This window comes from Gorilla gorilla, chromosome 1, assembly GCF_029281585.2.
Source record: "Gorilla gorilla gorilla isolate KB3781 chromosome 1, NHGRI_mGorGor1-v2.1_pri, whole genome shotgun sequence".
Lineage (NCBI taxonomy): Eukaryota > Metazoa > Chordata > Mammalia > Primates > Hominidae > Gorilla > Gorilla gorilla.
In genome coordinates this window covers 47,012,241-47,025,250 of record NC_073224.2, presented here as the reverse complement: position 1 = coordinate 47,025,250, position 13,010 = coordinate 47,012,241, and the positions used below count along the sequence as shown (strand labels likewise).

Below are 13,010 nucleotides of genomic sequence, written 5' to 3'. Positions count from 1 at the left end.
GATCCACAGTTATTTGTGCCTTATGGTTAGGCCTTTCAGATTCTTAGAATCTAAACAACAGATCAATCTCTTGCTAATATTGAAAGTCTCTTACAGCATAAATTTGAGGTTTCATTACACAAAAAGGCTCTCTATCAACAATGATGATACAAAGCAAGCAAAGACAAGAGGAGGACTTAGAACTCTGTCCTGCCACAAATGTACAGTCATAACTCGACAGAGCAGCAACCTTGCAAATGTAGGAGTCAAGGAAATACTTGTCTTCCTCCTGGTGAGTTTAGACTGTATCATCTCTGAGAATGAATATTTGTCTTTGGGATGTTTGTGTGGACATCTGAGTAAACAGTTACCAGCTAGACACTTGGAAAACTAAGGAGGAGAGTCTGCAAGTCACCTGATAAGGAGAACTTGAACTTGAATGTGAACAGACTTAAGTATGCCTGCCCTGAGCTGCTCTGCAAAATTTGGAGTGCCAAGGCCGCTGTGGACTATCCTATTAAGAGTGTCTGCAGCACTATTCTAGAATGAATAACTTAGACTTGAGGAATGCGGTGCTGAAGAAACCTTGTCAGGAGTGTAGGGAAGGATTCTAAGGCAAGAACAACTCTTATGAATGAGGTTGCCATTTCCCAGAAGATAGGTAGGAGTCACCCAGTAGAGTGGAAAGAGGAGTGGGATTAGAACTGGTAACACCCATGAGGGGACCCCCATAAAGTGTTTAACTTCATGGTGGCTCATGCCTGTAATCCTAGTACTTTGGGAGGCCAAGGCAGGTGGATCACTTAAGGTCAGAAGTTCGAGACCAGCCAGGCCAACATTGCAAAACCCTGTCTCTACTAAAAATACAAAAAATTAGCCAGATGTGGTGGTGCATGCCTATAATCCCAGCTACTCCAGAGGCTGAGGCACCCGGGAGGCAGAGGTTGCAGTGAGGTGAGATCATGCCACTGCACTCCAGCTTGGGCAACAGAGCGAAACTCCATCTCAAGAAAAAAAAAATTTTTTTTAACTCCTTAGTGCTGTCTCTTGGAGTATGGGAGAAATCATATTAGCATATAGTTTAGTTACCCCAACTGTACAATAAAATCTGATAATCTTACACATGCTTGTGTGGTATTGTGAAGCAATCAGGCTATAAAGGAAAGGGTAGCTTACCCCATACTCATCGCCTCATGGGGGACTACACAGGGCCCAACATCTATCAAGGAAACTGTTTCAGAATATGACCATCAAAAAAGGGAGCCGTTGTTCCCATTGAACCTGGAAATGATGAGGAGAAGCAAAGGATACTGGCCACTAAAAGCCTGCTGCCCAGCTCAAGAGCAGCCTGAATTAAACCCTCTATTGGAGGCCAGCTGATGATTACACTACAAATCTCTACTTGAGCTTAATTTGGTAAATTCATTTTCTTAAATCCATTTTATCTAGATTTTAAAAATCATTAGCATAGTTACACAAATGACTCTCTATAATTACTTTAATTTCCACCATATTGTGGCTACTTTCCATGTATCATTCCTAAACTTTTATAATGTCTTTTCTCTTTTTTAAATTGATTTGGCTCACTGATAGTTTATTTTATTGATTTTGTTTTCTATTTGTATGTCTACCATTCCTCCCCCTGCCAGATGCACACACAAAACTGAATTTTTTTTTATCAATTTTAAACAGGATTCTAACTTATTATATATTCTCCTTTTATCATTTCAAAATTCTCACCTCCTTTTTTCCTGATCATTTTTTAGCAATTCATTTGAAAATAAATGAATAGGAAATTTATTTTTAATCTTCTTGATTTAGGTAATGAAAATGTTTAAAGCTAGGAATTTTCCTTGAGTTCTGCTTGGCCATATCTCACAGATTTTGCTCATAATGTTGCCACTATCACTGTTTTCAATGCATTCTTAATTGCAGATTTGAAATTCCCTCTATCTTTTCAGAGTAAATGGGAAGAATTTTTTTCCAAGAAGTTAAAATATTTCTTTCTTCCATCTTTTGTTATTTATTTCAATTGTATTGTACTATGGTCAGAAAATCCTGCCGTAATAGATCAACTTTTCAAAACATATACTGAGGTTTACTTTTTGATCTATATGGTCAATTTTTTTAATGTCTCGTGGGCATTTGAAAATAAGGTATATTTTCTATTCTCAAAGTTCTGTGTGTGTGTGTGTGTGTGTGTCTTTTTCAATATAGATAGATAGGTATGACAACCTTATTAATTGTTTTCTTCTCAGAACACAATGTTAAGGGCTCAAACCTACTGTCAAGCAAACCTGGGTCCAACGCTTTCCATGTGATCTTGAGCATATCATTGACCACTCTAAATCCCAGTTATCATGGGATTAGTATCCCAATGACTGCAGAGCTTTGTAGACATTTCTTTCTGATGTTTAATGGAGTCCAAATAGTAGATCTCTATAGGAATTCCTATTAAAATCTCCTGTCTTTCTTTACGCTCTAATGCCCTGAACTCCCAGAATCTTCTCACTCTTCTATGCCAATAAAAATTCTCTGGCCAGGCGTGGTGGCTCATGCCTGTGATCGCAGCACTTTGGGAGGCCGAGGCAGGTGGATCACCTGAGGTCAGTAGTTTGAGTCCAGCCTGACTAACATGGTTGAAACCCCATCTCTACTAAATACAAAAAATTATCCAGGCATGGTGGCGTATGCCTGTAATCCCAGCTACTCAGGAGGCTGAGGCAGGAGAATTGCTTGAACCTGGGAGGCGGAGGTTGCAGTGAACCGAGATCGCGCAATTGCACTCCAGCTTAGGCAACAAGAGTGAAACTCCAGCTCACTCTGTCGCCCAGGCTGGAGTGCAGTGGCACATTCTTGGCTCACTGCAACCTCTGCCTCCCAGGTTCAAGCGATTCTCGTGCCTCAGCCTCCCAAGTAGCTGGGTTTACAGGCACATGCCATGACATCCGGCTAATTTTTTATATTTTTGGTAGAGATGGGGTTTCACCATGTTGGCCAGGCTAGTCTTGAACTCCTGACCTCAAGTGATCCACCCACCTGGACCTCCCAAATTGCTGGGATTACAGGTGTGAGCCACTGTGTCCGGCCAAAAATTCTCTTTTTCTGACATCTTGGGCTCCCCAAGCCCTCTGTCCTCTACTCATTCCCATCTCAATGTGTCAAGCTCCAGACACAGGGCCTTGAGCTGTTGTCTCTCATCCTGAGTAAATGCCACTTGTCTTCAGTCCTAGTGCTTGAGAATCCATCCTCTGCTTTTCCCTGCCGATTCCTTGTCCTTTTTCTCCTCAAAGAACAGAGAAAGAAGCAGAAGCAGAGAAAATGGTGACAAACTCTCCACATGTTAATAAATGTGATCACAGCTAATTTTAAGTCTCATTACCTGCCTCACATGTGTCAAACCTTAGAATTCCAAAGAGCCACATACATCACCCAACTACCACAGTGAGTAGCATCCAGACAAGGTGAATTTTACAAGGTTACAAAGCTGCTCAGTTAACTTGTCCCAATCCAGTTTCCTCTCCACTATTTTAGCCTGAACTTCTTGGGAATTTCCTGGCTGCATCATTTGTGATGGCTTCATCTTAATGCATGCAAGTCAGTTCCCTTTAGTTTTTCCCTAAATTTCCTAGTCCGGTTGACCAGATAAAAAAATGTGTAGAAGACTCTGCCTTCTATTCCTTCCTTCATCCCCCAGCTACCCACATTTACACCCCCTCCTCATTGCTCCAGAAAGGAGCAAATCCAGAGTTGGCCTCATTCCAGAATCTGAGAAAGACACCAGCTACTTCAGAAGAGCAGAAACTCTTTACAATACCAGGATTGGGAAGAGGTGGCTAAAGAAAAAGGAAAATCCTTGCACAAAGAACTACCTGATACACATGAAAGCCTACACTGAGAACATCTCATCTAGGTCTTACCACCAAAAAGGCATTTTTTTTCCCTTTCATAGAAACCACAAAGGTCTGAATCTGACCCAAAGGACTATCCTTTTCTAATCATGGAAAGGAATCTTGACTTGAAACTGTCCAAGAGCTCCAACCAATCCAGTAGCAAGAGAAAGGGTGGCCGGGGTGCCTACTGATGGGAGGAGCTCCTGAGCCCAGCCCTGGAGGCCTCAGAGTTCAGGGGCCCACTTAGATGATACCAGAGAGCAAGAGAGAGGAACTGGGGTTTGCGAACCTTGTGGCTTTGTCTGTTTCCTGTTTCAGCAAGGCTGCTGTGCAAAAAGAAAGACGGTACCAAGAAGGGACGTGTTAATGGGGCGCAGACCTATGGATTGAAAGCGTGTGCTTTACCCATCTGCTGTCTTGCTCCATCTGAGACCAGAGCCAAGATCTGCCCAGGACTGGAATGCTTTCCTGAGTGGCTTGAGTTGGAGCCTGGGACTCGGAGGTAACTGAGAAGGAGGATGCTTTTGTGTCCAGGTTTGGGAACTCCAACTTTGGGGTAGGGCAGAAGATGCTCTACCATCCCAGCTCCCCTGGGTGAAGAGAGAGTGGGTGGCATAGTTTAAGGGTGTCAGAGGTTTGGGTAACCAAGAAAGTATCCTGTGTTGGTTTCCTGTGGCGCTAGCCATGGCACAGGGTACAGCTTGCACCACTCCTCTGTTCCAGTAGATTAGATTACATTAGATTAGGAGTGAGTCAAACGACTTAGAGTTCAGGCCACCCAGTGATATGGGCATGAATTAAATGACCTTTTACAGTTTTCTTCAAAGCAGGGATCCCTGAACACAAGACTGCCTTCCTAGCAGCTTAAGCGCAGGCCCCTCTCCCCTCAGTTCACACTGAGAGCTCTGGGCCAGGAAGGCCAACCCATGCAGGAAGCCATTCATTGTCTCCATTGCACACATGGCCAGGAAGTAAAAGCGAGACTCAGAAAGGCATGTCAAGCCACAGTCAGGTGAGGAGCTGTGCCCTGTTCTCTCTCTGCAGCCTGAGAGACCAGGCTGAGCCTTCCCAGCCAGTAACCCTTCTTCCTCCAAGCTCTAAGTGAGCCCAGTCATGCTGCCAGGGGGGAACCTGAGAGATGCCAGAAAGCCTGGGCAGTGGCCCAGTGATCTTTCTTTGAACCCTACAGGGACCAGTTCCCTTTTCTTTAGCAGCCTATCCCTGTCAGCCGTCCCACATACCTTCTTGTTTTCAAGCAAGTCAGCAGGGTCCAGATATCCCAGAAACCTGGGTAGGGTTCTATGCAGCATGCTGCACCAAATCCTAGCAGGTGTGGTAGCCAAGGCATCTGGGAACACTCCCCTCTCTAAGGAGCCATTTCCACTGCAGCTTCTTTCTTGGGTAAGAAGGCTCAATGTCTGCCCCAAGGAAGCAGAGAGCAGAGCAGCTTTGTGTTTCAGTGGACTAAGGTTGGTGGCCTGGGTGGAGAGCCCAGAGAGACCTCATCTCAGGCCCTGTCTTCTCCCCCATAGCCCTTTCCTCTTTGCGGCAAGAAGGTAGGAGGATTCTCAATGTTCTGCCTCCACTACAAAACCTGTGGGGAAGCTGGAGCCAAACAGGGAGGGGACCTCACACCTTATGTGCGACACAGGCAGACCCCATCTCTTCCTTACCTTTCTGCTTGGTGTAATTGGGATGGCAATTATGTCCAGACCACAGAGAAGCCCTTTCTCCTTATAGCCCAAACCCAGAGGTCAGAGGAACCCAGAGGTCAGAGTCCAAACCCAGAGGTCAGAAGTAAATGTGACTTCAGCCTGGGGCCAGCATCCCCTCAATCTGGTAAACAATATACTCTGTCAAAGAGAGAGAGGGTTGAGAGGATGAGAGAAGGCATTCTTGGTCCTAGAAGTGCTAGTTTAGCTTGGAGCCTTTGTCTTACAGCACCAAGTCTTCAATATCCAACATTGGCATAACAAGGATAATATTCGCAATTACTTTTGCACCAACCTAATAAGAATACTTTATGTCTTTATTATTAAAAGGTAACATTTATTGTGTGCTCCATGCCAGGTGCATGGCCTGCATTTTGTCATTTAATCCTTATAACCTACAAGGCAGGTCCTAGCCCCATTTTATAAATGAGGAGACTGGGGCTTAGAGATGTTTAATAGCTTATCTAAAAACACACACAGGTTGTAGGTGACAGAGCCAGGACATGAGTCCACACAGTGTGACTCCAAGAGCCAGAGTTCTCCACTGCAATCCATGGCAGAATAGCCAGGGGCTGTGGCTCAGGGATGCTGTGAGTGTAGGTTCTAGACATGGAGTTCACATGCACATAATCCTGGGTCTCCTCCATTCAGTCATTTATAACAATAGACATGGGTCTCTCAGACCCTTTCTTTTAAGTCTTTAAATAAAGAAAGTGGCAGAGAAGAAGTCAAGGGACCACCCCCTATGCCCACTCCCACCCTTATCCGAGAAGAAGAAGTAAGGAAAAACAAAGAAGAGAGCCATTCAGAATGGGTATGTAGAGGACAAACATTAACAACCTCACATTTCTGCTTGGAATCAATGCTGCCTGACACCAGAGTATGCCCCTCCAACCCTCAAGAGTCAGGCATTTGAGTGTCCAGGGCTTGACCACACAAAACTCCTCTCAGGGAAGAAGACTGCCCCACCCATGACCCTGGGGAATGAGTGGTAGGATCAGAGAGAAAACAAGAATCCTGCAGAGAATTCCAGACTGAGCCAGAGTAGCAAAGTCCCAGTAAGGGGCAGAGAGTCTGCTACCTGTTGAGTCTGTTTGGCCTATAAATAAACCCCAAGGGGTTAGAGCTAGCAAATGCCTGCTAGTTGGTGAAGCTGAGATACCCTCCTCCCAGGGTGGTGGGTAATGAGGTCGTGGGAGGAAGAGAAGCAGCAGCAGCTGTGAGGGGGAGTCCCTCTTCCTTCATCAGTCCCTGGTCTGACTCCAGTGATCAGAGGAGGCAGGACACAGAATTTCCAACACTCAGGATCCGGCTCATCCAAATCCAGCCCAACTCAGCACAGTGACCAGAGGGTTCTAGGAGGATAAACTACAGAAGGTAGGTGGGGAAGAGTAGGAAAGAGAAAGGCACAGAGAAGGAAAAGGGGATTCGGGTCTAGGTGCTATGTAAATATCAGGTAAGGCCATGCAGAGGGACATCCTGTGGCCCCTACACCAAGCCTGGCTCCCTGGAAACTTCTGATTACTGTTTTTGTTTTGTTTATTTTCTGTTTGCAGCAGCCTTATTGAGGTACAATTCATGTGCTTGTGGGTTTGGATGGCACAATCTGTGTCTGGGCTAAGGAAAGCAGACTTGGCACCAGCATTAGCCCTGACAGGGAGGTAATCCTAAAGAAATGGAACCCTCAGCCCCAACAGTATTGGAGCCAGATGCTCTGAAATGGGTTTTGGCCAGCACTAGGCATGTGGCAGATGCTCAGTCAATACTGATTGGACTTGATCTGCACCTGAGAGACACAGCCCAGTCCTGAGCTTGGAGTGGGGGGCCCATGGACCATTGTCAGGACAGCAGGTTGGAGGAATTAGGGTAGGGTTTCCCTCCTAAACCATGCCAGGTCCAGGCTCACAAGCTCGTTGCTAAAAGTCAAGAAGAGACCAGTGGGTGCTGGTCACAGGACTGGTCACCACCTGAGGGGGGTGTGGTTAGCCCTCCAGATCCTTGAGAAGTGTCACTCAACTATGTTAGTGACAGCTTGGACCAAGAGACCAGTAAAGATACTGACTTCCCTTTTCAACTGGGGGATAAGAGGGCAGATTGGCTCAACTTAGCTGCTTCTCTAGAAGTCTGGAAAATGAACACACACCTGCCATCCAAGAGGCTATAAGCTCATTATGATTTTAATCAATTATTTCTCATGTTCCCCTGACTTAGAGGCATGGTAAGATGTTCAGTCAAGGAGTAAGTGGCAGCCATAGAGACCCTTTTACTTTACAAAGGGGAAACGTCGGCTAGAGAAAAGCAGGAATTCACTTTTATAAGACTGTATTAGTTCATTAGAGACTGAGCCCAAGAGTCCTGACTCCCACTTTGATACCACCATGTCCTCAGTTTTCAACCCACATGGATGGAACTCTGTGCTATTTCTGCCCCCTGGTCTAGGGAGATAGTCATTTTTCTGCCCATCTTCTGACCCCTCCCCTTCTCCTCCCTCTTGGCATTTGGCAGATCCAGGCATCTATTCCAGGAACTGGAAGCCAAGCGCAACAGGTGCTTGGAGGTCATCATGATCAGCTCAGACCCCAGGCCCTCCCCTGGCTTGGCCCGGTGGGCTGAGAGCTATGAGGCCAAGTGTGAGCGCAGGCAAGAGATCCGTGAAAGCCGCCGCTGCCGTCCCAATGTGACCACTTGCCGCCAGGTGGGGAAGACGCTGAGGATCCAGCAGAGAGAGAAGCTCCAGAGAGCTCGACTGCAGCAGTTCTTCAGGAGGAGGAACCTGGAGCTAGAGGAGAAGGGCAAAGCGCAGCGTCCCCAGGCCAGGGAGCAAGGGCCCTCCAGGTGGCCAGGACAGGTGACTGTCCTCAAGGAACCCTTGTCTTGTGCCAGCAGGATTTCTTCTCCCAGAGAGCAGGTGGGCCGTGTCAAGGGACATACTGCTCTGTGCTCTGGGACCCTCTCTGGACAAGGAGGGTGGGTGGGCTCAAGGTCACTAAAAAGTGACCTAAATCAAGTCCTTCTTCCTCAGTCATATAGTAAAGTTGCCAAGAGCTACTTATAGTAAAGTTGCCAACAGCTACTTATTCAGAGATTTTTTGCTGTTGTGTTTTCGTTTGTTTAGCTCTTTTTGTTCTGCACTTGACTTATAATAGAGAAAAAATAATTTTTAAAAACAATTTCAGGCTGGGCATGTTGGCTCATACCTGTAATCCCAGTACTTTGGGAGGCCAAGGCAGGAGGATCACTTGAGGCCAGGAGTTCGAGACCAGCCTTTTGATAGAGACAAGACCCTGTCTCTATCAAAAACTTTACAAACTAGCCAGGCATGGTGGTGCACACCTGTAGTCCTAACTAATCAGGAGGCAAAGATTGGAGGATTACTTGAACCCAGGAGTTTGAAGCTGCAATAAGCTATGATCACACCATTGCACTCCAGCCTGGGCAAGACAGGGAGACCCTATCTCTAAAAAACTTAAAAATAAAATAAATAAAAATAATTCCAAAGCTAATGCCTATATCAGTTCAAATTTAGGCAATATACACATGTCTTCTACAGCTATCTTACAGCATTCATTCATCCATCAGTCATCAAATATTTACTGCAAGCTTATTATATGCCAAGTACACAGGCCAGTCTTCTTGACACACACACAGACATATCTGTCCTCATTTCTTCTGCAAGGCTGTTGTGCCCACTCTTCTCACTTCCTCTTGTGTCATTCCAATTCTATTAAATCACTTGACTATAGCCTCATCTGGTCCAGGAAGCTTTCCCTGGCTTCTCCAGGCCACCTCTGCTGTCTATGGACCTTGTGAGGTTAAAATCTTCTAAGATTGTGTAACCCTTAGAGGGCCAATTAGTCTGGCCTGGAAAGGAACAATGTTGGCAAAAACCAGGGTATGCTGAGATGACCTTGGCCAGCAAACCATCTTCCTACTGAAGTTTTGAGCATGTTGACAGCAGGGATGTGTCCACTATGTTCCATGGTAATGCTTGGCATTGTTGCCTACCCAGAGTGGGTACTCCATCAGGGCTTCTTAACCAGTGGATCTGTTATGCTTAATAGGAGATGCTGTTCAGAGAAATGATCCTAGAGCCCAGTTGCAAAAGAAAACGAACTGTATACTAAAGCAAAAAACCTTCCCACAACTCCCCACTTTACCTAGTCTTCACACAAAACCTCAATGATTTTCTAGCTGTTACTAAGAGAAAGGAAGCTTTCCTTTGAATATGGAAGGAACCTTATGGATTATCTATTCCAAACTCCTCACTACACAGACAGAAGACTGAGACCTAGAAAAGATGGGATCTGAACCCAGATCCCCTCACTCCCCACTCAGACCAGTTCTCTTTCCACATCACCATGCTGGCTATGTAAGTGGCCAAAACCAAACAAGGTAGAGAGAGAGAAAAAAACAACAACTAGAGATTCTAGAGAGAAAACTTGGAGAAAAGTACAGCTCCACATATGCCTGGCCTGAGGAGGACCATTTCTGCCGGTCAGGACAAGGATATCAGGAGCAGGAGAAGCCTGTGTGGCTCTGAAAGCTTGAGTGGGCTACTTTGGTTTTGTGGATCTGAAACATTGTCTTCATCCTGTAATGAATTACCACAGACTGGGTGGCTTAAATAACAGAAATTTATTTCTTACAATTCTGGAGTCTGGAGGTCTAAGACCACGGATCCTGCAGATCTGGTGTCTGATGAGAGCACTCTTCCCACTATGCAGATGGCCTTCTTCTCATTGTGTCCTCACAAGGCAGAGAGCAGAGAGAGAAAGCAAGCTCTCTCGTGTCTCTTCTAATAATGGCACTAATCCCATTCATGAGGGCTACCTGCTCTGACCTAATTATTTATCAAAGTCTCCACCTCCTAATACTATCACATTGGGAGATAGGATTTCAACACACAGATTTGGGCGGGGGGACAATAAACACTCAGTCCATAACAAACATGATGGTTGGTTCTTCCTTCCGAAATCATCAGGAGAGTCTTTCAAGAGGCTCAAGGCAGTGGTTTTCAGCATTCCCCACTTGCCTTCCAGGTGACAGGCACCAGCTCTGAAGTCTTTCCAGCCCAGCATCCTCCTCCCTCAGGCATCTGCAGGGATCTGTCTGACCACCTCTCCTCACAGGCTGGGGGCCTTCCTCCACAGGACACTCCCATCAAGAAGCCACCCAAACACCACCGTGGTAAGAGCAGAGCCTCCCTCACTCCACAGGGCCTGCAGAGAATCCTGAGACAGCTGTCCCAGCTCACCGGCAATGGAGAGTCCCTGTCCCTCCCCACTTCCCTCACTTCCTCCCTGTAAGTTCTAAATCAACTTATCCTCCATCTCTCAGGTACTCAGACAAAGGCAGAAGGACCAACAATTAAGAACGATGCCAGTCAGCAAACCAAGTGAGTTCCTGACCCTAACCCTCTCACATCCCATCCATTCCTCTCTGGAGAGAACACAATGAATTTCCATGTCCACCTTAATTAAGAAAGAGGAAGCCTTTCCCCACCTTACTGGCTCTTCAGAAGGGATTTCAGAAGGAATCAACCCACTGCCTCCTGACTTGATTCTTTGGTCCATTATCATTATTTTTAATTTCTTCTCTTTCCAGTTACGGAGTTGCAGTTCTGGATAAGGTAAGCACATATTCACTTTGAAGGGGTCGAATCAGAAAGTATTAAGCTCTGACATTCTGGAATTCCATGATAAACTTGGCTGGGATGGAGGGGCATCTTCTTCCTGGATGGCAAGGGGGTACTGAGCATAGATGTGGGGACTAAAGGGACCCTGTCAGAGCCAAAGCAGAAGAGGTTTGCTCTACACAAGCCAACCCAGGCTCTGGTTCTATATCCCAGGGTTTCAGGGGACTTAGAGACATTTTGAATACCCTTGTTCTTTCTCTCCAGGAAATCATCCAGCTTTCTGATTACCTCAAAGTAAGTGGCATGTGACCCCTCCCCTCAGTTCCTCCATCCACTTACCCCGATCCTCCAGGTTAATCTTACCCTCTTGCACTTTGTGCCCGCACCGCCAGGAGGCCCTACAAAGGGAGCTGGTCCTAAAACAGAAAATGGTGATTCTCCAAGACCTACTGTCCACTCTGATTCAGGCCTCTGACAGCTCTTGGAAGGTAAGGGAATGAAATTCTTTTTGAACAAAGCTCATGGGCTTCTATGTGTTCCCATCTCATTTTTCTTTCCACATCATCACAGCAAGAGAAGGGGTTTTCTCACTACTGAAAAGTGAGCTGGGAAGAGGCAGGAGATGAGGGGGATGGTGCTCAGACCTAGAAGTCAAACAGCTCACAATAAATATATGGGTCATCACCTGAGGGTCATGGTGCTACATATCCAAGGAAGACCCAGAACCAAAAGTGGCAAGAATACCCATTTTTTAATTTGTTGGAAGGAATGAAGGAAGATCCCAATATAGTTTACATTACTGAATATGGTAAATGTCAAATATTTTCGTATGGGATTCCCACTGATATTTATCCAAACCAGCGTGCCATGCACCCACTCTGTCCGAATAAAAATATCAGAGTGGGAAGGGACCTTAGAGACAATCTGGTCTAATACTCTTATTTTGCCCATGAGGAAACTGAGCTTCATAGGGGTCAAGTAACTTGCCAATAGTCACACAGCTAGGTAGTGGCAGATCTGCAACTAAAATTCAGGCCTTTGATTTTAGTCCATTCAATGTACAATATTCATAGGTTATGTCCTCTATACAGAGCACTGGACTAGCACTAGAAATAATGAGATTATTTAGATAGGGTTCTTGCTTTGACAAGACTCACAGTTTTGTAAGAAAGACACATGACTAAACAATACAAAAACATGAAAAATAAAAGAAATGTTTTCAAGATATAGGAAAATACAAGAAGGAATGAGTGACTCCAGAGAAGAAAAGAGCCAGGGGAATACTTATATAAGCATTTGCCAGGAAAATATGGAAGAAGGAATAGTATTTTAGTTGGGGTACAGGCAAAGGTCTAAAGGCAAGGCCGGGGGTGGTGGCTCACACCTGTAATCCCAGCACTTTGGGAGCCCGAAGCGGGTGGATCACCTGAGGTCAGGAGTTCAAGACCAGCCTGGCCAACATGGCGAAACCCCGTCTCTACTAAAAATACAAAAATATTAGCTGGGTGTGGTTGCACATGCCTGTAATCCCAGCTACTCAGGAGGCTGAGGCAGGAGAATCGCTTGAACCAAGAAGGCAGAGGTTGCAGTAAGCTGAGATCACCTCATTGCACTCCAGCCTGGGCAAAAGAGCGAGACTCCATCTCAAAAAAAAAAAAAAAAAATCTAAAGGCATGACAGTCTAGTAAAATGGTTCTCCAATTTTTTTATTTCAGGATTCCTTTATACTTTTTAAATTATTGAAAATATATAAGAAATGTTTATATTTACCATATTAGAAATTAAAACAGT

At 45.5% G+C, this 13,010-nt stretch overlaps 1 protein-coding gene across 2 annotated transcripts in view; it reads left to right on the top strand.

The window, feature by feature from the left end:
* The first annotated feature begins 4,115 nt into the window (after window positions 1-4,115).
* TRAF3IP3 (TRAF3 interacting protein 3) overlaps window positions 4,116-13,010 on the top strand; it is a 26,510-nt gene continuing 17,615 nt past the window's right edge. Inside the window, exons 1-7 of one of the 2 annotated variants that reach the window (XM_055378798.2) lie at window positions 4,116-4,374; window positions 8,090-8,432; window positions 10,624-10,771; window positions 10,922-10,979; window positions 11,189-11,213; window positions 11,484-11,513; window positions 11,612-11,707. In XM_055378798.2, coding sequence (XP_055234773.2) covers window positions 8,148-8,432; window positions 10,624-10,771; window positions 10,922-10,979; window positions 11,189-11,213; window positions 11,484-11,513; window positions 11,612-11,707 — 642 coding nt within the window. In that variant the 5' untranslated portion in view covers window positions 4,116-4,374; window positions 8,090-8,147. Of the gene's footprint in view, window positions 4,375-8,089; window positions 8,493-10,623; window positions 10,772-10,921; window positions 10,980-11,188; window positions 11,214-11,483; window positions 11,514-11,611; window positions 11,708-13,010 lie in introns of both variants that reach the window. The other variant, XM_004028330.4, reaches the window with a different exon arrangement.